Below are 23,908 nucleotides of genomic sequence, written 5' to 3'. Positions count from 1 at the left end.
GGGCGTTGACATCAGGCCTCTGGTGACCAGAGGATGATTTGTGCCACAGCTCCACCTAACATATGAGACTGCCAAACCCTGGTAAAGGACCACAAGTGACCAGATATATGTATATATGTGTGTGTGTGTGTATGCCTAAGTGGGCCCTGCCTGTTTAATTTTTTCCATTTATTTTTGTTACACATAAGATAGAATTAACTTTTATTTATTTTTTAAATTGGAGAATAATTGCTTTACAATGTTGTATTGGTTTCTGCTGTACAATGCAAATGAGCCATAGTTTTATATATATATATATATCCCCTCCTTCATACCCTTCCCCATCCCACCCCTCTAGGTCATCAGAGTGCTGGGCTGGACTCCCTGTGTTATACAGCAACTTCTTACTAGCTATCTATTTTACACATGGTGGTATTTAGTTCAGTGGCATTTAGTACACTCACAGTGTTGTATAACCATCACCATAATCTAGTTCCAAGACATTTTCATCATCCTAAAAAACACTCCACACCCATTAAGCCTTCACTCCCCATTTCCTGCTCTTCTCAGTCCCTGGTAACTGCCAATCTGGGTTTAGTCTCTATGGATTTATCTATTCTGGATATTTTATATAAATGGAACCTATAACATGTAGCATTTTATGTCTGGCTTCTTTTTCACTTAGCATAAAGTTTTCAAGGGTCATCCCTGGTGTGGCATATATCAGTACCTCATTCATTTTTATGGCTAAATAATGTGTTTATCCATTCATCAGTTGATGGAAATTTGGGTTGTTTCCACCTTTGGCTATTATGAATAATGCTGCTATGGAATTCATATACCAGGCATTTTTGAATACCTATTTTCAGTTTTGGGGGCTCCCTAGGAGTGGAATTGCTTACTGGGTAACATGATAATTCAGTGTTTAGCTTATTAAGGAAAATAGCAAACTGTTTTCCATAGCAATAGCACATTTTATATTCCCATCAGCAATATAGGAGGATTCTGGTTTCTCCACATCTTCACCAAGACTTATTTCCCATTAAAAATTTTTGGCCATCTTAGTGTGTGATTTTGATTTGCATTTCTGTAGTGACTAATAATACTGAGCATCTTTTCATTTTCTGTTAGATTTTAACTCAACAGAAATATTCTAGAGCTGTACATTTCTGCCCTTTGGTGGATCTGTACTATAATTTACATGATAAATTCTCTCATATAGATTTACTTAGCTCTCTTTAAGTCATATGGAGTAGGCTACTATTTGCAAATAGATCCTAATAAAAACTTCTGGATGGTGGTGTGGATATGGAAATAGATGAAGAAACTTTTTAAAAGCAATATTTATTAAAACTATGTAATTATGGTTTTCCCTGGTGACTCAGTGGTAAAGAATCCCCTTGCCAATGCAGCAGATGTGGGTTCCATCCCTGGGTTGCAAAGATTCCCTGGAAAAGGAAATGGCAACCCACTCCAGTATTCTTGCCTGGGAAATCCCATGGACAGAGAAATCTTGTGGGCTACAATCCATGGGGTCACAAAGGGTCAAACAGGACTTAGTGACTAAACAACAACAAATGCAATTAATAGAACATTAAATTTTTTGGCTCTGAAGTTTTATTTAAAATCTACTCTAGAAAACAAATGAGACAGATAGCAAATCTCCCACTTCATGGGCTTGAATGTCTCTTAAAATGGGGCAATTGAAACTCATGAGTTTCAATCTTGCCATTGTTGCTGAGCGACCTCTGGCATTTGACAGTACTTCTGACTTGTATTCTATATTAAGACAACCTTCTGTGCTTAATATAGAATTTCCCATTGGCTTTAGTGTGGGGGATAATGATGAGCTCCTATAAGTATTGGTAGGTCCCTTGAGAAATTTCAAAAAGAAACCCACAAGTGAACTCATTGTGAGTTGTAAGGATCTTCCCATGGAAGCCATCCATTTCCATACATCTGGCTTGGACTGGATTTCTCCTTCATTAGGGCCATTCCTTCTTTTCATGCCAACTTCTTGAGGCAAATGGATAGGGTAATGTGTATCCAATTAGAGAAAGAGGAAATTTAGCATCCCCAGAATAGTTTCATATCTAGTTTCATATCATCCCCAGAATAGTTTCACAGCTAGATTTGTTAGCTACAAAAATAGACCTACATTAAAACAATGTCGAAAATGATATGAAAATAGAAACCATACTGTGTGCTAGTTTTTTTGATAAGTAGGTTAAGTTTTTAGAATTCTTAGATTTAGAAGAGATTAAATAAGCTAAATAATATAGCATTAAGCTCCTCACTTGATTTGGTATTGGACCAGGTATTAGGGTCCTGTCTCCAATCAGACCCTGATTAGGTTTATCTTGACTGTAATTTTTTCTTTCGGCTAGAGCTCAACTTCTTATCCACAACATTTATCTTTTCCTCCAAAAATTGGGAATATTCTGAAATGTTTTTGAGAGCCAAGATTGAATTTTTAAAAGAATTATTATTTATTTTTTAAATTTTTGGTTGCACTGGGTCTTTGTTGCTGCATTCAGGCTTTTTCTAATTGTTGGCAAGCAGGGGCTACTCTCTAGTTGCAGAGTGCAGGCTTCCCATTGTGGTGACTTCTCTTGTTGTGGAGCACAGGCTCGAGGGCTCACAGACTTCATTAGTTGCAGCATCCGGGTTCAGCAGTTCCAGCTCTTGGGTCCTAGAGCATGCAGGCTTCAGAGTTGTGGCGATGGGCTTAGTTGCCCCATGGCATATGGGATCTTCCCAGATCAGGATCAACCCTGCCTTGGCAGATGGATTCTTACCACTGTATCACCAGGTCCAAGACTGGATCTTTATACAAATAGCATTTCAGTCTCACTCTCAAAAAGAATGATATTCTTCTCATTTTGTCTCCTAAACTCAGCTTTCTCTAAGTTAATCACCTAGTCGGTAGGGTCGTTGCTGGGGGCATCTTGTAGGCTGAACATGCCTGCCTGAATGGAAATTGTAAAAATAATCGTTTTTTTCTGGAGGCCAGATATGTCAAAATGATTATCTTAGTCAGGAGAGGAAATCAGATAAGGAGAACTGATTGTGTCCAGGTCATGAGAAGTTTCCTAAAATCTGTTGTCATTTCTCGGCTATTTTCTATCTCTTGTTAGCAACATATAAGGTCATTTTGCCAGAAAAATAAATCAGGTCGATAAATAGTTACTGGATGAATCTGCATTAGATGCTTAGATGATGATTTTCTATGGATGAGTTACAAGGTCTTTCCAGATATGATCATTATCTTGAGCAGAACTAGAGACTTCATTTCCATTTCTTTGTAGTTCCCTGCTTCTGTGTTTTTATAAGTGAATCTTACCATTCCTCTGAGTCCTCAAGTGCAATCTGCAATTGCACTGATTTTGAGTTGTTGTATCTGGTCTTAAGTATTCTGAGACTGGGACATGGCTTTTAAATTTTATATTGGAGCATAGTTGATTAACAGTGTTGTGTTAGTTTCAGGTGTACAGTAAAGTAATTCAGTTATACATTATCTATTCTTTTTCAAATTCTTTTCCCATTTAGATTATTATAGAATATTGAGCAGAGTTCCTTGTGATATACAATAGGTCCTTGTTGGTTATCTATTGATATTTTAAATATAGTAGTGTGTAGACATCTATCGAGACTGTGACATATTAAGAATATATAGTGAGATATCATTCCTGCTTCTCTTTTGGATACTATTTGTTCAACAGAAATGTTGTCTTCTCCTTGTAGGATTGCAGAGAAATACAGGATACACTGTTTTGTTTTATAGTTTACCTAAGACTGGCAACTCCACTTACTGGGCACTTAGCTGGGTTACACTTCCCAGTGTTCCTTACACTTGGGGCTGGCCATGGGACTGAGTCCTACCGGTGGAATGTTTGTAGAAAGTGGTGTGTAGGACTGGCCCATAAAAACCTCCCACATGTGCTCTTGCATGTTTGTTTCTTTTTGTAATTGGCTAAAATGGGGAAACCTTCTATGGTGACTTTGGAAACCACATATTGAATTTAGTGGGGCTACTATTAGACTGACTGCACAGAGGAAGACCACCCCATAACTTGCTCACTTTTCTATACAGTGTGAGCAAAAAATACATTTTTATTGTAATTGGATTATTATGTAGTTTGGGAATCTATCATATTTGATACATAAATAGTTTACTTGACCAATAAATATATGCAGGGGGTTAAATAATTTTATTGGTAACTTAATTGCTAGAGAAAGAACTTAGTATGGAATAGCTAATTTAAGATGGGAATTATTTGTGTCTTCCAAAAGTAATGTTGTAAAAGTGTGACAATAGGTTCTTGCTATATAATCACTGACTCTAAAACTTAGTGGATTAAGACAACAACAACGATCATTTTATTGTCTCTCTCAGGTTCTGTGGGTGAGAAATTTGGGAAGGGCCTGGCTGATCAGGATGTTATACATACTGAAGTTCTATTCAGTTAGTATTTAATGTGGAAACTCAGCTTGTGGAAGCCATGATTTGTGCTGTGGAGGGAAGTCAGAAAAGTAGATGGCATAATTCTGAACATTACGAAGCTTACAATACTATCAGACTTGCACACACAGATAGGTATAAAATAATATAGAACACCTAGTTAAGGTATTAAAATCATCCATTCAACAAATACTTAAATAACTACTCTGCTCCAAGCACTCTACTAGAACTGGATATATAACTGTGAACAAGATAGACACATTCCTTTCTTCATGGGGCTTACTTTCAGCTGTGTGTGTGTCTGTGTGTAACAGATAACAAAGAACTTAGAGTTAATTGTATAGGATATTAGAAGATAAAAATGTGATGGAGAAAGGGGAAAGGAAAGTAGAATTGTGTGTGAGGCAGTACGATTTTAAATGCAATGGTCAGGTAAAGTAATATTTGAACACAGGTGTAGAAGTGAGCGGATGAGCCTGTGACCATTTGAATTGAGTGTTTCAAGCAGAGGGAAGAGCAAGTGAAAAAGTCCGCATGCAGGAATGTGTTGGGTGTTTCCAAGGAGCGTCGAGAAACTCGGTGACTGTAGTAACAAAGCGAGTAAAGGGGAGAGTTGGAAATAAAGGCAGAGGGGAAGCAGGGCTGGGCTGGGGGATCAGAAGTGAAGGGCCTTGTAGGTCTTTCAGGCTGAGTAAGATGGGAAACCAGTTGAGAGCTTTTTGAGTAAGTGGGGCATGATGGGGTCTTTGTTTAAAAGGATCACTTTGGCTGTTGCATTGGGAATGGTTAGGAGGGTCAGGATAGAAGTAGGGAGGCCATACAGGAAGCTGTTATAATAATCTAGGTGCTAGATGGTGGTGGCTTAGATTAGAGTGTAATAGCAAAGATGGTGAAAAGTAGTCAGGTTCTAGATCTGTTTTGAAGGTAGAGCCAATAGGATGTCTTGATGGACTGAATATGTGGTGTGAGAGAAAGCCAGAATTCAAGAATGACCTTTTTTTTTTGCTTATTCAACTGGTGGAAGGAGGGAGTTTCCACCAACTGAAATAGGTAAGAAAAAGATAATTATATGCTGATAGAATGATCCAATAGAAAAATTAATCATGTGGTATAGAAAAGAGAATCGTTGTGATTGAATTAAGAAGAGAGTAGATCTAGTGTGTATGTGGAGATCCTGTCTTAGGATTTTCAGTAGTCCATCTATAAAAAACTAGGGAAGGCAGAATATATGGTCAAAAAATAGGATATAATTCCTCATTGGAGAATGAGGGTGGGGAAGAGATGGAGGTCAGAGGAGCCTGGCAGGCTACAGTCCATGGGGTCACAAGAGTTGGATACGACTTAGTGACTAAACTACCACCAAGGATAAAGGAGAAAATATGAAATTGGCATCTAGATGTGTGAGAGTGAATGGGCTATTGAAAGGCTGTAGTATTGCCAGGTCTATTTGAGGTTCAGCAATATTAACATAAAGTGGTTCCTTATCAACATGATGGTATGTTTGTTTGCTTGTTTTTCCTAGCCATTTTTCAGCTTCTTGAGTGCAGGCCCAGAGTAGCAGGAGAGTTGGATTTTCCCAGGGCTGGGTTTTGTTAAGTGTGATAAATTGAGAGAGAAGCAAGAGGATGGAGGGTATAAGTAAGAGAGTGTTTATAATGACAAATCATGGCATTTAAACAGGATAATAGAAGCAAAGACATGATGGAGGTGAGGAACAGTGAACAGATGGTAGAATTAATTGACTGTAGGTCCTAGTGGGGCTGATGGATTATTGCAGGTGGGCACTATAGATTCTACGGAATAGAGAGTGACCTGGAAAGAGAAGTGGATGGAGGTCTGAGTGTGGGATGTTTGAATCTGAGATTATGGTAATTGTAGATGTGGTAATGACAAGGGGAAATGGACTGAGATAGGGTAGAGGACAAAATAATCAGAGGAGAGAGGATGGAAGAGCAAAGAGGACAGTGTTGAAAGTATCCACAGCATGGAATTGGAATCACTAAGATTAAGACACGCATGTTGTTAGAGTGGCAGTGCTCTTGAAACATGAGAGAGAATGACCAAGAAGTGGGTAGATGTTTACAAAAGGGAGGGGAGGTGATAATAGATCAAGATACAGATTCAAAGCTGGAAAATTTTAGGGAAAGGGAAAGACAATGATTTAGAAATAGCAATGAGGAGCATTTAGTCCTAAGAATTTAGGTCACTTGAAGGAAACTACCACTAGAGACTACTGTGGGAGAAGGCGAGGGTGGGATGATCTGAGAGAATAGCATTGAAATGTGTATATTATCATATGTGAAACAGATCGCCAGTCCAAGTTCAATGCGTGAGACAGGGTGCTCAGGGCTGGTGCACTGGGATGACCCAGAGGGATGGGATGGGGGTTCAGGATGGGGAACCCATGGCTGATTCATGTCAATGTATGGCAAAAACCACTACAATATTGTAAAGTAATTAGCCTCCAATTAAATAAATTAAAAAATAGAGACTACTCCAGTAATCTGTAGACAGTGTCCTCAGGGCAGACTAAGGTTTCTATTAGTAACTTTGGAGAAAAGTTGAAGGTGAAAGAGAACTTACTGCTAATAGACTGCGGGGTGCAGAAGGCACAGTGGAGGGATTTCAGGAGCAGGGGGAGATGGAGGTAGAAGAGATGAGCAGACTTATGAAAATAATATAGGTTCCATATTTAACATAAAGATTATCGATGATAGCATGAGAAAGCTCTTTCCCTCATTTGTTTCTGACTATTTCTATGAAGTGGGCTCTGCCTGCAGCAGGTAGTAGATGTCCTAGTTCTCTCTTGTCTAAAATGGATCTAATTTTTGGAACAGGGAGAAGAAGCAGATAATACAAAAGCCCTCAGCCAACAAGACTAGACTTAACTGTCCATCAATTCTCTAACCAATTGCCCTACAAGAGACTTCTCTGATTTTCTTCTGTTTGGATCAAGACATCTGGATAGGAAAGAAAAATCTTTGAAAAGCCCATCTCAATTGCATGAAAGACTTGGCAATGGGAAACTTTTCCCATTTATGGCCATGTCTAGCCCCTTTGGATTGTGAGAGAAATGGTGTCAGTGGATGGAGGGCCACCACCAACACTACGGCCAGATCCTTCTCTAATGAGTCACTGTTGAAGACTGATTTTAAAAAGAAAAATAAGGAAAAAAGAAAAAATTTTATTAAGATAGATGATAAATGCCTCATCTGAAACATATGCACGCTCATTCACAGAAAACAATTGTTTTCTTGCTGCTTCCATGGCCTCCTTGGTGGAGCTGTCATTTTGCAGATGTCAATGGCCTGAAGGGTCTCAGTGTTTGTGTGTATGTGTGACAAATTCCTGTCCTGCAGCAGGATATAAGTAGAGCATGCCCTAATGGAATCAGAGGCATTGTACACTGAGGTTGGGATTCAGTTTTCCCAGTTGAAATTTTTTTTTCAGAACATATTTCTTCAGCAATAAGGTATTTTCTGAATTTTTCACCAATAGAAATAAATAAATTACATAAGATGGAGATGGGGTCCAAGCTGCCTATTACTTTTTATGTGATTTCTTTTCTTTCTATTCTCTCAGCACATAATAGGCAGCATTTATACTCCTAAAATTTATGTGAGAATGAAAGGAAAACAGAAAAAATTTTTTCTTCTAGCTACTCTAAAAGGAGAAGATTTTGAAGGTCATATAGGAAAGCACAGAGAAGATTTTATCAGAATGACTGGTGCATGGAATAGTGATGTGGTGGTAAAATCAAGGGTGTACTGTTTTGATTTTGTTTTTTCCAGGTTCAGAACTGATACCTTAAAGTATTGACTTCTCACAATGAATTGCTCTTTGGCAGCATGGATACAGGACTAATTCTTAGATCTGCAAATATTTTTTGAAGAGGTGAGGATGCTAGCTGGAGGAGGGTCTGCAGGCTGAGAGTAACAGAGTTGAGTGGAATTCCTTCTTGAATGGTCATTATGGAAACTATAAAAGAAGCCTCCACAGAGAGTGGGAATTTCTGCAGATCCTTGATTTCAGAGATACTGTGTTACTTTGCCTACTTTTGACTGAGAATCTGAAAATTCTCAATCTCACACAAAAATATCCTTGCGTCATTGCCTGTCTTGATTCTACTTTAAGCCCTTTTCAGCTATACCTGGAGAACAACAGAAGCTGTAAAGCAATTAACTTAGTTGTAATTTCTGCATTAAAGTCAATCTTGGCTCATTTTTGCCATCCAACTTGTTGCCTCCAGGATGTTCTTATCTGTGAAAACTCATCTTGGTTTCCATTACTTTGTCATGCTTGATACCTAGTAAATTGTTACTTTCCCATACACTTCCCATTTGGTTATTTCTGGGCTCTTCCTAAGAGTGAACTCTTCCACAATTCTTATTTACCAGATGAAAGAATCCTGAAATTGAGATCCATGAATAGTAAGATTCTTGAAGGTATTTTCTCATATAGATCTTTTTTTACATAAGTCATTTAAAAATTAGTTAATGAAAAACTTTTTGGTAATTAATAAAATATATATATAATCCGGAGAAGGCAATGGCACCCCACTCCAGTACTCTTGCCTGGAAAATCCCATGGACAGTGGAGCCTGGTAGGCTGCAGTCCATGGGGTCGCTGAGAGTTGGACATGACTGAGCGGCTTCACTTTCACTTTTCACTTTCATGCATTGGAGAAGAAAATGGCAACCCACTCCAGTGTTCTTGCCTGGAGAATCCCAGGGACGGAGGAGCCTGGTGGGCTTCCGTCTATGGGGTCGCACAGAGTTGGCCACGACTGAAGCGAATTAGCAGCAGCATATATAATCCCTGTGTAGGTTTGGATAATTATAAGTAAAACATCTAACAGTGATTTGGTACTGTGCAGTTTATAGAATATTTTAATGTTCATAATTTATTTGATATCACAATAGTTCTATGAATTAAAAGGAATGGACATTAATATACCCATTTTACACATGAAATTAAGGGCGAGGAGGGTGGATCACACAGGAAGTAGGAACTTGAACCCCAGTATGCTGACTTAAGTTTGTGGCGATTGAAATAATTTATGTAAAGATAAAAGCTGTTCTTGTTCACAGACAGTACTTTGCTGTGTATTCTTTAAAATTTATTTTAAAATTTTTTATGCAATTTTAAAGGGTATACTCTGTTTACAGTTATTGCAAAATATTGGCTATGTTCCCTGTGTTGTACATCCTTGTAGCCTATCTTATACCCAATAGCTTATGCCACCCACTCTCCTACCCCCTCTTATTGCCCCTGCCACCCTCCCCACTGGTAACCACTAGTTTGTTCTCTAGATCTGTGAGTCTGCTTACTTTTTGTTCACTAGTTTGTTGTATTTTTAGATTCTACATTTTTCAATCTCAATATTAGGTTGGCAAATTCAGGCACTAAATTTTCCCTGTTTCAAGGTTTTCACACAGGGATCCACGTATGGCCCCCCTGAAGCACACACAGGAAGCATCTCTGGTAGTTCTTAGCTGTGTAGCACTGGCCAAACCACCTAAGCTCTCCAGGGTCTCTGTTTCCTTAACAGAAGAGGGAATGGTGGTGCTATTTGACTGTTAGTTATTACTTCAAAGGCAGCTACGTTGGTCTAATGAAATATAATAACTGACATGAAAATGGTTTGAGGCTATAAAGCAGTACACAAAAGCTGTCAGTGTTGTTCATCACTACTGTCTTTGGCAAAAGGTCCCGGAGGGAGGGAACTGGGGTTCAGTTGGGCGTCGCGTGTGTGATCAGGGATGAACTTTTCTGAGGTTTACACTTCTGTAAAATAAGAGAGAGGAGATGTGGTAAACCAGGCAAAGCTGTCTTAGGGCACTCTCACTGTGGGGTGTTCGTGAGCCTCTCTCCAATCTTGTCCCCCTACCCCATTTCCAGACCCCCACTTCTGAGCTGGCACTACTGTAATATTTTCTGTGCTGTGTGTGCTCAGTCATGTCTGACTCTGTGACCCCATGGACTGTAGCCCACTAGGCTCCTTGGTTCATGGGGATTCTCCAGGCAAGAATACTGGAGTGGGTTGCCATGCCTTCTTCCAGGGGATCTTCCCAACCCAGGGCTTCTGCATTAAGGCAGATTCTTCCCTGTCTGAGCCACCAGGGAAACAGATAGCTAATAATGGCTTAAGGTATTTTTTTTCCCATTTACAAGTGATGTTTTCCCATTAACATGATACTCCAAAATCTCTTAAGAATGCCTCTACATTGGCAGAATTTTGGAGTCATTACAAGCTTTTGGGGAGAGGTAGGTATGTTTTTATTTTGGATTGTGGCTATCATTTGGGTTGTCCCCAGACTATCATGCTTTATAGTACCATTTCATAAATGCCAGAAGTTATTTTTTTTATTGCAGTATAATTTATATAAAACCAAATGCACCATTTTAAGCATACAGTTCAATGAGTATTAACAAACATACAACCAGGTGACCACTATCACAGTCAAGACATAATTTCCACATATCCACCCTCAGTTTCACACTGCTTTCTGTCAATGTAGATTAGTTCTGCTTTGTCTAGAATGTCATATAAATGTATTTATATAAAGTGTAGTATTTTATGTCTGGCTTGCTGATGCCATAGATTATGGCCTATGCTTTAAGCAAACCAAATTCAGTGCATGTAACTACTTTCCTACAGTTGTGAATACTCTGCACTTTTGTGTACGGAATGAACTCTTGGCTAGTGGTAGTCCATGGGATCATGGTGGCCTGGGCTTGTGACATTTTTTCTCTTTAAATCAGAGAGAAATGTTTCCCCTTTAAAAATTTTACAGTTAGCTGGTTATCTGCTGTCAGTGAATGGCAAAGTTTTGGGAATAGGGGGGCTTGCAGACTCTCCTGCTTCTATTTGCAAAGGTCTTTTAACCTTCCATTATGCCACTTCTGTTTTTGGTACAGTGGTATGTATATAAACCATTATGGTTCCATCAAATGGCATTTATTCAACTTTTTAAATTGTAAGAATATGCTCATTATAGAGATTTTGAGAAATAAATGGAAAAGGACAATAATTTTTTCCCATACTTTCTCATAGGGAATAACATTAAATTTCTGGGCATATTTCTTTCCAGTTTTCTTTTCTAGACATGGTCTTTTATGTAATATGATAATACATCATAGAAAAATTTGTACCCTGCTCTTTAAATTTAATATTTCAGTCATAGCATTTCTTTGTGTCATTAAAAAGTCTTCACAAACACCTTAAATGGCCATTTATAGCTTATGAAATATGTATTATTTTATTATAATTATATATATGCACATTTGTATGTAGAGAGAGAGATTTATAATTCAATACATGAGAATTTAAAAGCACTAGAGGGACCTTCACTTTTAAAAAGAATCCTATGTCCTAAAAAAAAAAAAAGGAATCCTATGTGATTCCTATTCTAACGTTAATATATAGGGATTATATTTGCAGGAGAACACAGTTATACCTACTTGATAGACGGACGCACAAACTGGCTACTAAATCAGACTTAATATAGAGAGTTCTCCTTAACCCTTCTCTTATACTTGCCTATTGGTATTTCTGCTCTGCATGTGTGTAGATTTAGCCATGCTTCTGTGAGATTACTGGTGAGTTTCCATCTGTCAGATCTCAAACTGACAGACGTTATAGGTATAGGAGATTGGAATGTGCTTCCAGAGTTATTTTGCTTCTTGATGACAGCTGATAAAAAATATGGACAATGAAACTGGGAGTCTTTGCCCTCTCATCACCCCCCAGGCTAGAGGAGAGAAACCCTGAGAGGCATAAATGTCAACTACGATGGCTACAGTAGTAAAAGTCTGTATACCTATATTGGATGTTCACTGGGTTTAGTAGAACTCAAAAGATGCCCTCAGACAGGCTGATATTGCAGTAAGATCTAAAATCCATCTATGAGATAATCTTTCGAAGGACCAGGATAGGTCTTAAATAGTACACAGATTAAGAATATTATTTATGCAATGATGCTTAAAATGGACAACATGACAAATGCTTAAGTTTTTATTCAGTTCTGCTTCATAAATATTTATTGGCCACCAAGCTAGGCACTGTGAGAAATATATGGAATATGATTTTGCAGAAATGTGACTGATTTAAAAAAATGAATTCCCGAATTCATATATTCAAGTGTGTGGTGTTCTTTGAGAGGTTAAACATTTTTCTTGGGATGTTTTTTATCATTTCAAAAATTTATAACTCCTCTCTTAGAGCTTGCCTTCAAGCTTATAGCATATTTTAAAAAATATGTGTATAATATGTGTATACAGATATATATTTAATTTTTAAAATTAGCCAAAAGTTATTTGGTGCTAAGTCCTATGAATGAGATAGTAGATAATTGTGGCTAACGTTCTGTTCATCTAAAATGATGAGTGACTGTGGAAAACTGAGTTTGATCTTTGGGGTAAGGTTTGTCAATTTCAAAAGAAGAGAAATGTGGTATTATTGTAGTAAGCTTGTTGCTTCTCAAAATGACCCTGAAGAAAAATATTCATTTAAATATAAGAGTTCTGAAGTGTTTATAAATAATTCTAATTTCTTAGCTAGAGAACCACACCTAGAGAAGGCTGTCAACTTTTGGAATGTTCTGCTTTGCCAAGAAGATGGCATGGAAGCAAGTGAAGAGTTAGAAAGTAGAAGTTGGCATTAATTACTTGTTGCTGAAACAGGGCTGAGATATCTTGTGATACAGTCAGGAAGCTGGGGTGCCTGACAGGGCTCCCCTTTCCAGCTTTGCACTCACCCTCAAAGGTGTAGGTTGTCCTCTGTCAAAATTTCCCCCTGCTTTTCAAGTTTTCCCTTGCTAGTTGTTTCATCCAGATTAATTTATGCAAAAACAATGTCGAGTGTGTCTGTATGTGTTTAATTTCTCTCAGTTGCAAGTTATTGTAGGATTGACTCTGGAAATAGGAAGTAAAGAAGGAAAGCAATTAGCAAGAGTAGTTCAGGATGGTTTCTTGAAGTAGATAGGTGGGGCTGACTTTTACTAAGTTCTGGAGCATAGAGATGGCATGCATCGCTTCACCATACATGAGATTCAAATGTATATGAGGACGATAGATGTTCTGTCTAGTGCATGTAACATTGTCTCCTATAGTGAAGTGCAAGATACTTGAAGCACAGATGAAGCAATCTTTTATACTCCTCACAGCATACAGAGTGCAGGATAGACTCATTAAAGCTCACCTCAACAGTCACCTCTTCACTGAAACTTCCATGATGCTCTCCAGATAGAATTACTGCTTTTCCTCTCGTGTTCCTTTAACCAAACCCTGTGTCTTAGCTTGGGCTGCCATAACAAATATAGACATGCTGCTGGCTTAAACAACAGAAATTTATTTTCTCAAAATTCTGGAGTTTGGAAGTCCAAGATTAAGGTGCTGATCAATTCAGTTGCTGGTGAGGATCCTCTTCCTGGCTTGTAGATATCTGTCTTCTCACTGTGTCCTAACATGGCACAGAGAGAAGACAAGCAAGCTCTCTAGTGTCTCCTCTTAGAAGGACACTAATCCTATTGGATCAAGGCTCTCCTCTTATGACCCTGCTTAATCCTGATTACTTCTTTACTCCAAATACAGCTACACTGGGGGGTAGGGCTTCAGTTATGGATTTTGAGTGTACAGTTTAGTCCACTTCACCCTTAGAACACTTAAAATATTGTGTTATAATAATTTGTCTGTCCCCAATAGACTGTGGTCTTTTTAGGTACGAAGCACTGTGTTAGGCATTGAGAATCACAAAGGTAAATCTTGCCCTCAAGGAGCTTGTCATTAGTTGTACTAGCTTTCTATGGCTGCTCTAACAAATTACCACGGACTTAGTGGTTCAAAACAACACAAATGTATTAGCTTACAGTTCTGTAGGTTGAAAGTCCAACGGTGGTCTCTCTGGGCTGAAATCAAGATATTGGCAGGGATGTGGTTCTTTAGGAGGCTCTGGGGGATAAAGATAATTTGTTTCCTTGCCTTTTCTAGCTTCTTGATGCTGCTTGCATTCCTTGGCTTGTGATCCCCCCTTTCTCCATCTTCAAAGCCAGCAAAGTTGCACCACTCTTCTGTGATCATAGAAGACATAGCCAGGAAAAGCTTTCTTTTCTTTAAGTGGGCCCATCTAGATAATCCAGCATAATCTCCCCATTCAAAGCTATTTGATTTAATCACATCTACGAAGTCCCACTTGGCCACGGCAGATAAGATGTTCACAGGTTTGTAGGGATTCGAATGTTCCAGGGGTTAGAATATTTTGGGGCCCATTATTCTGCCTACCAGGTTAGTGGAAGACAAAGATGTAAATTAGAGACTCAATGCAATGTGTCAAGTGCCATGTGAAGATCTATCTCTTTAGGGTACAGAGACTTGGGAAGCATAGAAGAAGGTGGCTGTTCAACCAATGACAATAAAAAATAAGGCACTGAGAGCAGAATTGAAGAGGAGAGAGGAGATGGATACCAGGGAGGTATTAGGTTGTTACTAAAGTAACTGTGCTTTTGGATCATGAATTTTAAATCATTATAACTAGGGTGAGACATTTTTATTAATCAAAATAGGAACCATTACAATCAACACATTTTTGCCAACAAGAAATAAGTTTGTTTATTCCTATAGCATAAAAATCTGTGTTTCGGGATTTGATGAACCCTTTGAAAGTATATTCTGCCTCCTGCTGGTTGTGGAAGTTATCCCTGCAAAAAGCTGTCAAGATGCTTGAAGAAGTGGTAGTCAGTTGGTGAGAGGTCAGGTGAATATGGTGGATGAGGCAAAACTTCGTAGCCCAATTTGTTCAACTTTTGAAGCGTTGGTTGTGCGATGTGTAGTCGAGCATTGTCGTGAAGAATTGGGCCCTTTCTGTTGACCAATGCTGGCTGCAGGTGTTACAGTTTTCAGTGCATCTCATCGATTTGCTGAGCATACTGAGAGATGTAATGGTTTCGCCAGGATTCAGAAAACTGTAGTGGATCAGACGGGTAGTAGACCACCAACCGGTGACCATGACCTTTCATTGGTGCAAGTTTTGCTTCGGGCAGTGCTTTAGAGCTTCTTCTCTGTCCAACCACTGAGCTGGTCATTGTTGGTTGTCGTATAAAATCTATCAATGTATGCATATATCACACTTGTTTTATTCATTCGCCTCTTGATGGACATCTGGGTTCTTAGTCTTTTGATTTTAATGGGCATTTTTATACAAGTATTTTTATGGTTAGAGGGAAATTTATAGCATTAAATGCTGAGACTAGAAAAAATGAGTTCAAATATGAATAAATTAAGCAGAAGTACTTGTGGGACACTCAGGCAGTGAGGTCTAGGACCAACTTGGAATACAATCTAAGGCTCAGAAGAGTTATTTAGACTAGTTTCTAGTCATTACGTGTAGTTAGTGCCATGGGGAAGTCCTCAGGTAGACTAAAATGTTCATGAATTAAATCCTGAGTAGTATGAGTATTTGAAAAGAGGATCTGTCCAAGGAGGCTGAGAGAAGCATGGCCATTTATCCTTCTGTGTCTCCAACACAAAGCACAAGATCCAACGCAGTCACTTAGTTCTCTAAATTTAAGAGAATGGGAGCAGAATACATGGTTATTGATAGAGCCCATAGGAGGTAGATTAGGAGGAGAAATGGAATGAAGATCCGCAAAGGACAGAAGGAACTTGGTAGACTGAAGAGGGCGAGTGGGGCCGGGTAAGCACATTAGACTCGACCTTTGCTTCTGCAGGGCCAGAGGAACCCAGCGGTTCAAGTTGTGTGATTAGGTAGGGTCAGAATACGCAGGGCCTGAAACGGATGTCAGATTGAAGAATTTCGACTCCAAAAGGCTGGTCACCCCAAGAAAAGCCAAGGTTCTGGAGTGGGCCGTGAGAACAAGAGATTTCCTTTCGGGAGGTGCACTCTGGAGGTATTGCACTGGTGGTGGCAGCTGAGCTGCTGCTGCTGCCGCCGCTGGCGACAGTGCTGAGCTGTAACCGGTGGAGTGCTTTCCAACTGGACTTTTGCTTACAGTAGCTACTGAAAGCCAACAGTGCTGTCAGCTGGTGCTGCTATTTCATGCCATTCCCTGACCAAGTGCTGTTAACTCTACCTCTGAACCTTGGCACCAGACGACAGAGGCGGTGGCATCTGGCCGCAGCTGGGAGGCAGTGCGTGCGCGCCGGGCGGGGATGTCTGGCTGCGAAGCCTAGCCTAGTGCACGGCAGCCGCCCTTCGCGGCGAGGGCGGGGCGGTCGTAGAGTCAGGCCACGCCCCCACTCGCCTGCGCAGGCGCGCTTCGGGGCCGTTGCTGTCAGGAGCGCACTAGAGGCCGGACCGTGGCGGGATCCGACGTCTGGCTGGACCCGGCTGACTGAACCCAGCGCAGCAGCGGCGGCGACCGCGGCGCGGCCCCGGCTCCCTGCCAGGTCGCAGAGACTAGCAGGGACTAGCGGGCAGCCGGCGGCGCAGGCACAATGGGGAATCGGGAGATGGAGGAGCTCATCCCTCTGGTGAACCGTCTGCAGGATGCCTTCTCCGCGCTGGGACAGAGCTGCCTGCTGGATCTGCCTCAGATTGCCGTGGTGGGCGGCCAGAGCGCCGGCAAGAGCTCGGTGCTCGAGAACTTCGTGGGCAGGTGAGCACGCGAGGGGGAGGGTGGGAGGCGGGGGCGACCCCACTTCAGGCCGCTGGAGTGACGACGGCAGGAGCCAGAGGCTGGACCAGGGGCTGCAGCGGATCGGAGGGAAGAGCGGCAGTGTCCGTGAGGGCGGGCGGGGTCGTCCCGGCTCCGGGCATCCTCTGTCCCTCCCCGCCTGGTGGCCCTCCTGTCTGCCTTTCATCCTGCGATACAAAGCCATTTCCTCTGCGTCCTCCGGTCTGGGAGTCGGGGAGGGGGTCCGCCCCAGGATTACTTCCCCCTCCCGCCCGGTGCGCGCCAGCCCGCGGACAGCCTGAATGCGTAGCGCTCCTGGGCGCTTCCCAGTCCGCTTTCTGTTTTCCCGGCTCAATATCCTCCTCCTTTTCCTGTCAGCCTCCCCAGCCTCTCCGCGAGGCTGTGGGATTCGTTTCCCCGCCCCTCCCCCCTTGGAGATGCTTTCCTTCTCGCCCTGGTTCTCGGCTCCTGTCAGCTGTCTACAGTTCGAGACAGTCGTCGCCTGCCCCTAGCAGGGGAGGCGGGGTTCGAGGAGAAAGAAATCGTTTGTTGTGTTGAGGCTTTAACCCGCGACGCTTCCCCACCGTTCTCCTCGCTAAGGAGTCCAAGAATAAAAGGTGTTTGTGTTTGCATGTGTACCTACTCACATCTCCAGGCATATGTGAGAGAAACCGAGGCAGAGACTCTGAGAGGGGGGTGCACGGGGACTTGTGTTGTCCAGGTGCCATGTCATTCCTGCATCATCTCGGAATGGACCAGCATCTTTCTCGCATTCTCTCTGCGCCCCATTCCCCAGCATCATCTTCGATTCCCTAAGCTTTTATTTGTCCTGCGAACCCTAAAGTTAACATCTGAATTGAAATTATGGTTCCAGGTTTCGTAGTTACTCATAATTCAGAAAAACCCAAAGAATTCATTTTTAAATTGGGAATGAGCACCCGTCCGCACCCCCCCCCCCAACTCAGCAGTGCATGAGAGATTAAGTTACCTTAACGGCCTTGCCTGAGGAGTGCAGACATTTGCTAAGAAAAGCCCATTGGAAAGCATTATGAAAGCTGAAATCTGTTTCCTAGTAATAAAGTAGATAGAAATGTACAACAGCTGAGGGAGGGGGCCAGCGACGTTCGTTACAATACAGACTGTACTTGACTCTTACTGTTTGACTGGTTAGTGATTTGGAATTCAGAAGGTTCGTGGTTGGTTGGTTGGTTTTTTCTTTTCTTTTTTGTTAGTGTTTGTGTAAAGTTTAAATATTCCCACATCTTTGGGAAAGGTAGTATCCATAAAGTGTGTATTCTTTTCTCTCAGATGATGCTCTGTCTCTCAGATGAGACTCTTAAGGATATTTTTTTCCTTCTTGTTTGAACTAGAAAGCTAAGAAACCTAATTTTAAAAAAAGTGAAATTGCTGACAGTTGGCTGTTATCTTTGACTAAGTCACTTAATCACTTTTCTCAGTTTTATCATTAATTTTAGTGGTGAGAAAAGTGATGGTAAAGCATTTTGCCTACGTCATCATAGACTTATGGTTAAGTAATGGCTGAATATGTGATTTCAAACGTGTACACAAAACAGTCACATACATAAGGGTTTTACTTTCTTTGATTTATTGTCAATGAAATTCAGTAAATTTAAAGTGGTATCTATAGTGAAAGTGAGGTTTGGTGAGGTTTTTTTGGGTTTACAAACTCCAGAGCATTTAACACGATGCCTTAATAATCATTTAACTACTTTTTTTTAACAAATACTTAAAGATTAAAATTGTAAGTAATTCAAATGCAATGACCATATTTTATGCATCTTTCATATATTTAGTTGGATGAATCTGTTTTATAAATGCACTTTTTGTGGCAAGAACTTTTGAACCTGATGTCGATTTTATGCACATATCTTAATTCTTCTGTTCTTCAGATTTTCAAATCCTGAACGTAGTTACTGATGCTCTAATAAAACTGTAAACATCTTTCCTCACTAGCTGTCCTCTTTCCAAATGAGAATTTAAAAAATCTGAAAGAGTAAAATACTTTAGCTTGAACAGTCTTTATGATAGAATGAAAAATAGGGACATTGTAAATATTATGTACACCAGAGCATTTATCAGAATACATTAGTAATTTATTATGCTCTTTAAAACTTTACCAACAATTAAATACTGTAAGAATGTCAAGTCAAAGGAAAGGATGGGCATAAAGGAAAAAACTAATTTAATAAATATAGCAAGGCTTTATTATCTGTAGAGATGGCACTTGCCAGCAGAACTTATATATTAGGTGAAAATTTAATTTAAAAAGTCATTTGATTTTAGTAAAGGTTTTAGTCATTGAATTATTGAGGAATCTAATTTCTAATTATAAACGAACCTTAGGGAAAAAGTAGTTCTCTATTTTGTTAGGAGATTCATTCTAGGTGGAAAAAACTGCTCATATTGTACTGTAACCTTTTATCTTTTTATTATCCAGAAAATTTTCAATAAAGATAAGATTTTGTAAGAATGAAACTTTCCTCTTTTACATAAAGCTGTTTTCATTTTAAGGCTCTGACCTCTATGCAGTTATTGAATGCAGTCATAAAACAAGGGCTCATTACTTGGGTAAATTAGTAGCATTTGTTCACCATTTAAGCTTGTCCTCTTAAATAATGATGCATTTTCTCCTTAACATTTAGCAAGCCATGTTTAGTGGACTGTCTCTTTCTCTCTTTGTTTATATTGATTTTTTTGACACCACTGAATGAATTTGGATGTGAATTTGTTTACTTCATTTAACTATAACTCTAAAATCCAATTTTGGATTGACAAGTTTTGAGACTGTTATGAATAAAATGAGTCATGAATGAACTACTTGTTTGTGATTTTCTTGTTAAAGTGATGAATTTACATATTAATGTAATGTAATATAGTGTGAGAAACCAGATTGTTCTTTTGGGTGTTCAAATGAGATATACACTCTCAGTGAGAGGCAGCTTAAGGTCTAATGTATAGAAGCTGAGACTCAGTGGTCTGAATATAGGGGTTCACTAGATGGCATGGGGTCTGTCCATTGGTCTGGCTTGTGTGTAGAAGAATTTATTCAACTACTTTTATACCCCCCCTTTTTTTTAACAGTGCAGTGAGATGATGGTAATGGTCATTGTTTATAGATTACTTGTAATGCATCAAGTGCTATTTTAGGTGCTTTTACATAGATAATCTCATTGAATCCTCCTAACCTCTCGCAGAAGGGGGTACTCTTAAGAGTTCCATTTCACAAACGAGGAAATTGAGATTTAGAGAGTTTGAGTAACTTGTGGAAGGTGATTTTTTTTTTTTTTTTAAATTTGGAGTATAATCGCTTTTGGAGAAGGAAATGGCAACTCACTCCATTATTCTTGCTTGGAAAATTTAAAGGACAGAGGAGCCTGGTGGGCTACAGTCAGTGGGGTTGCAGAAAGTTGGACAAGACTTATTGACTAAACAATAACATAATTGCTTTACAATATTGTGTTGGTTTCTGCTATACAACAACGTGAATCAACTATCTGTATACATATATCGCCTCCCTCCCGCTGCCCCCTGCCCCATCCTCTCTTTGTAGGTCATCACAGACCAGAGCTGAGCTCGCTGTGCTATACATCAGCTTCCCACTAGCTAGCTATTTACACATGGTATGTATATATGTCAGTGCTACTCTCTCAATTCATCCCACCCTCTCCCCCTGCTGTATCCACAACTCTGTTTTCTACCTCTACAATCTCTATTCCTACCCTGCAAATAGGTTCATCAGTACAATTTTTCTAGATTCTACATATATGTGTTCATACATGATAATTTGTTTTTCTCATTCTGACTTATTCGCTCTATATGACAGACAAGGTTCATCCGTATCACTGTGAATGACCCAATGTCATTCCTTTTTATGGCTGAGTAATGTACCATTGTGTATATGTACCACATCTTCTTCATCTGTGGGTGGGCACATCCATTCATCTGTGGGTGGGCATTTAGGTTGCTGCTGAAGTTGAATTTAATTTAACATAAAATCAATGGAGCTGGGATTCAGCTTGAGGTATCTGGGCTTTATTCTTGTGCTCTAAAACCTCTGGGCTATATTGAACTCCTCCATATTGAGATTTACCATTTTCTCTGATAAATACTTCTGACTTCTTTCTTTGATCACACTTCAAATCACCGCCTAAAATAATAAGAAACTGCTATATTAATAATTTCTTTTTTTTTAAATAAATTTATTTTAGTTGGGGGCTAATTACTTTACAATATTGTAGTGGTTTTTGACATACATTGACATGAATCAGCCATGGGTTTACATGTGTTTCCCATTCTGAACCCCCCTCCCACCTCCCTTCCCATCCCATCCCTCTGGGTCATCCCATTGCCCCAGCCCTGAGCATTTGTCTCATGCATCGAACATGGAATGGTGTTCTGTTTCACATATGATAATATACATGTTTCAATGCTATTGTCCCAGAACGTCCCACCCTCACCTTCTCCCTCAGAGTCCTTAAGACTGTTCTATGCATCTGTGTCTCTTATTCTGTCTCACATATAGGGTTATCATTACCATCTTTCAAATTCCATATATATGCATTAGTATACTGTATTGATGTTTTTCTTTCTGGCTTACTTCACTCTGTATAATGGGCTCCAGTTTCATCCATCTCAATAGAACCGATTCAAATGTATTTTTTTTAATGGCTGAGTAATATTCCATTGTGTATATGTACCACAGCTTCCTTATCCATTCGTCTGCTGATGGACATCTAGGTTGCTTCCATGTCCTGGCTATTGTAAACAGTGCTGCGATGAACATTGGGGTACACGCGTCTCTTTCAATTCTGGTTTCCTCGGTGTGTATGCCCAGCAGTGGGATTGCTGGGTCATATGGCAGTTCTATTCCCAGTTTTTTTAAGGAATCTCCACACTGTTCTCCATAGTGGCTGTACTAGTTTGCATTCCCACCAACAGTGTAAGAGGGTTCCCTTTTCTCCACACCCTCTCCAGCATTTATTGCTTGTAGACTTTTGGATAGCAGCCATTCTGACTGGTGTGAAATGATACCTCATTGTGGTTTTGATTTGCATTTCTCTGATAATGAGTGAGGTTGAGCATCTTTTCATGTGTTTGTTAGCCATCTGTATGTCTTCTTTGGAGAAATGTCTGCTTAGTTCTTTGGCCCATTTTTTGATTGGGTCGTTTATTTTTCTGGAATTGAGCTGCAGGAGTTGCTTGTGTATTTTTGAGATTAATTGTTTGTCTGTTGCTTCGTTTGCTATTATTTTCTCCCATTCTGAAGGCTGTCTTTTCACCTTGCTTATAGTTTCCTTTGTTGTGCAAAAGCTTTTAATTTTAATTAGGTCCCATTTGTTTATTTTTGCTTTTATTTCCAATATTCTGGGAGGTGGGTCATGGAGGATCCTGCTGTGATTTATGTCAGAGAATGTTTTGCCTATGTTTTCCTCTAGGAGTTTTATTGTTTCTGGTCTTACGTTTAGATCTTTAATCCATTTTGAGTTTGTTTTTGTGTATGGTGTTAGAAAGTGTTCTAGTTTCATTCTTTTACAAGTGGTTGACCAGTTTTCCCAGTACCACTTGTTAAAGAGATTGTCTTTTCTCCATTGTATATTCTTGCCTCCTTTGTCGAAGATAAGGTGTCCATAGGTGCGTGGGTTTATCTCTGGGCTTTCTATTTTGTTCCATGGATCTATATTTCTATCTTTGTGCCAGTACCATACTGTCTTGATGACCGGCCGTCAGGTCCTGGCTTTGTAGTAGAGCCTGAAGTCAGGCAGGTTGATTCCTCCAGTTCCATTCTTCTTCCTCAAGATTGCTTTGGCTATTCGAGGTTTCTTATATTTCCATACAAATTGTGAAATGATTTGTTCTAGTTCTGTGAAAAATACTGTTGGTAGCTTGATAGGGATTGCATTGAATCTATAGATTGCTTTGGGTAGTATACTCATTTTCACTATATTAATTCTTCCAATCCATGAACACGGTATATTTCTCCATCTGTTTGTGTCCTCTTTGATTTCTTTCATCAGTGTTTTATAGTTTTCTACATATAAGTCTTTTGTTTCTTTAGGTAGATATATTCCTAAGTATTTTATTCTTTTTGTTGCAATGGTGAATGGTATTGTTTCCTTAATTTCTCTTTCTGTTTTTTCATTATTGGAGTATAGGAATGCAAGGGATTTCTGTGTGTTAATTTTATATCCTGCAACTTTACTATATTCATTGATTAGCTCTAGTAGTTTTCTGGTAGAATCTTTAGGGTTTTCTATGTAGAGGATCATGTCATCTGCAAACAGTGAGAGTTTTACTTCTTCTTTTCCTATCTGTATTCCTTTTGTTTCTTTTTCAGCTCTGATTGCTGTGGCCAAAACTTCCAAAACTTTGTTGAATAGTAGTGGTGAAAGTGGGCATCCTTGCCTTGTTCCTGACTTTAGGGGAAATGCTTTCAATTTTTCACCATTGAGGATAATGTTTGCTGTGGGTTTGTCATATATAGCTTTTATTATGTTGAGGTATGTTCCTTCTATTCCTGCTTTCTGGAGGGTTTTTATCATAAATGGATGTTGAATTTTGTCAAAGGCTTTTTCTGCATCTATTGAGATAATCATATGGTTTTTATCTTTCAATTTGTTAATGTGGTGTATTACATTGATTGATTTGCGGATGTTAAAGAAACCTTGCATTCCTGGGATAAAGCCCACTTGGTCATGATGTATGGTCTTTTTAATATGATGTTGGATTCTGTTTGCTAGAATTTTATTAAGGATTTTTGCATCTATGTTCATCAGTGATATTGGCCTGTAGTTTTCTTTTTTTGTGGCATCTTTGT

At 39.6% G+C, this 23,908-nt stretch overlaps 1 protein-coding gene across 16 annotated transcripts in view; it reads left to right on the top strand.

Annotated features, from left to right (window-relative positions):
* DNM3 (dynamin 3) overlaps positions 1–23,908 on the top strand; it is a 653,888-nt gene that overhangs the window by 27,350 nt on the left and 602,630 nt on the right. For 15 of the 16 annotated variants that reach the window (XM_081489460.1, XM_081489461.1, XM_081489454.1 and 12 more), the window contains exon 1: positions 16,725–17,055. The exons of the other annotated variant lie outside the window; for it this stretch is intronic. In XM_081489460.1, coding sequence (XP_081345586.1) covers positions 16,895–17,055 — 161 coding nt within the window. In that variant the 5' untranslated portion in view covers positions 16,725–16,894. Of the gene's footprint in view, positions 1–16,724; positions 17,056–23,908 lie in introns of those variants that run through there. 16 annotated transcript variants of the gene reach the window in all.

The sequence above is a fragment of the Giraffa tippelskirchi genome, chromosome 5 (genome assembly GCF_054371585.1).
Source record: "Giraffa tippelskirchi isolate mGirTip1 chromosome 5, T2T-mGirTip1v1.2.pri, whole genome shotgun sequence".
Classification (NCBI taxonomy): domain Eukaryota; kingdom Metazoa; phylum Chordata; class Mammalia; order Artiodactyla; family Giraffidae; genus Giraffa; species Giraffa tippelskirchi.
This window is presented reverse-complemented; position numbering and strand designations above follow the sequence as displayed.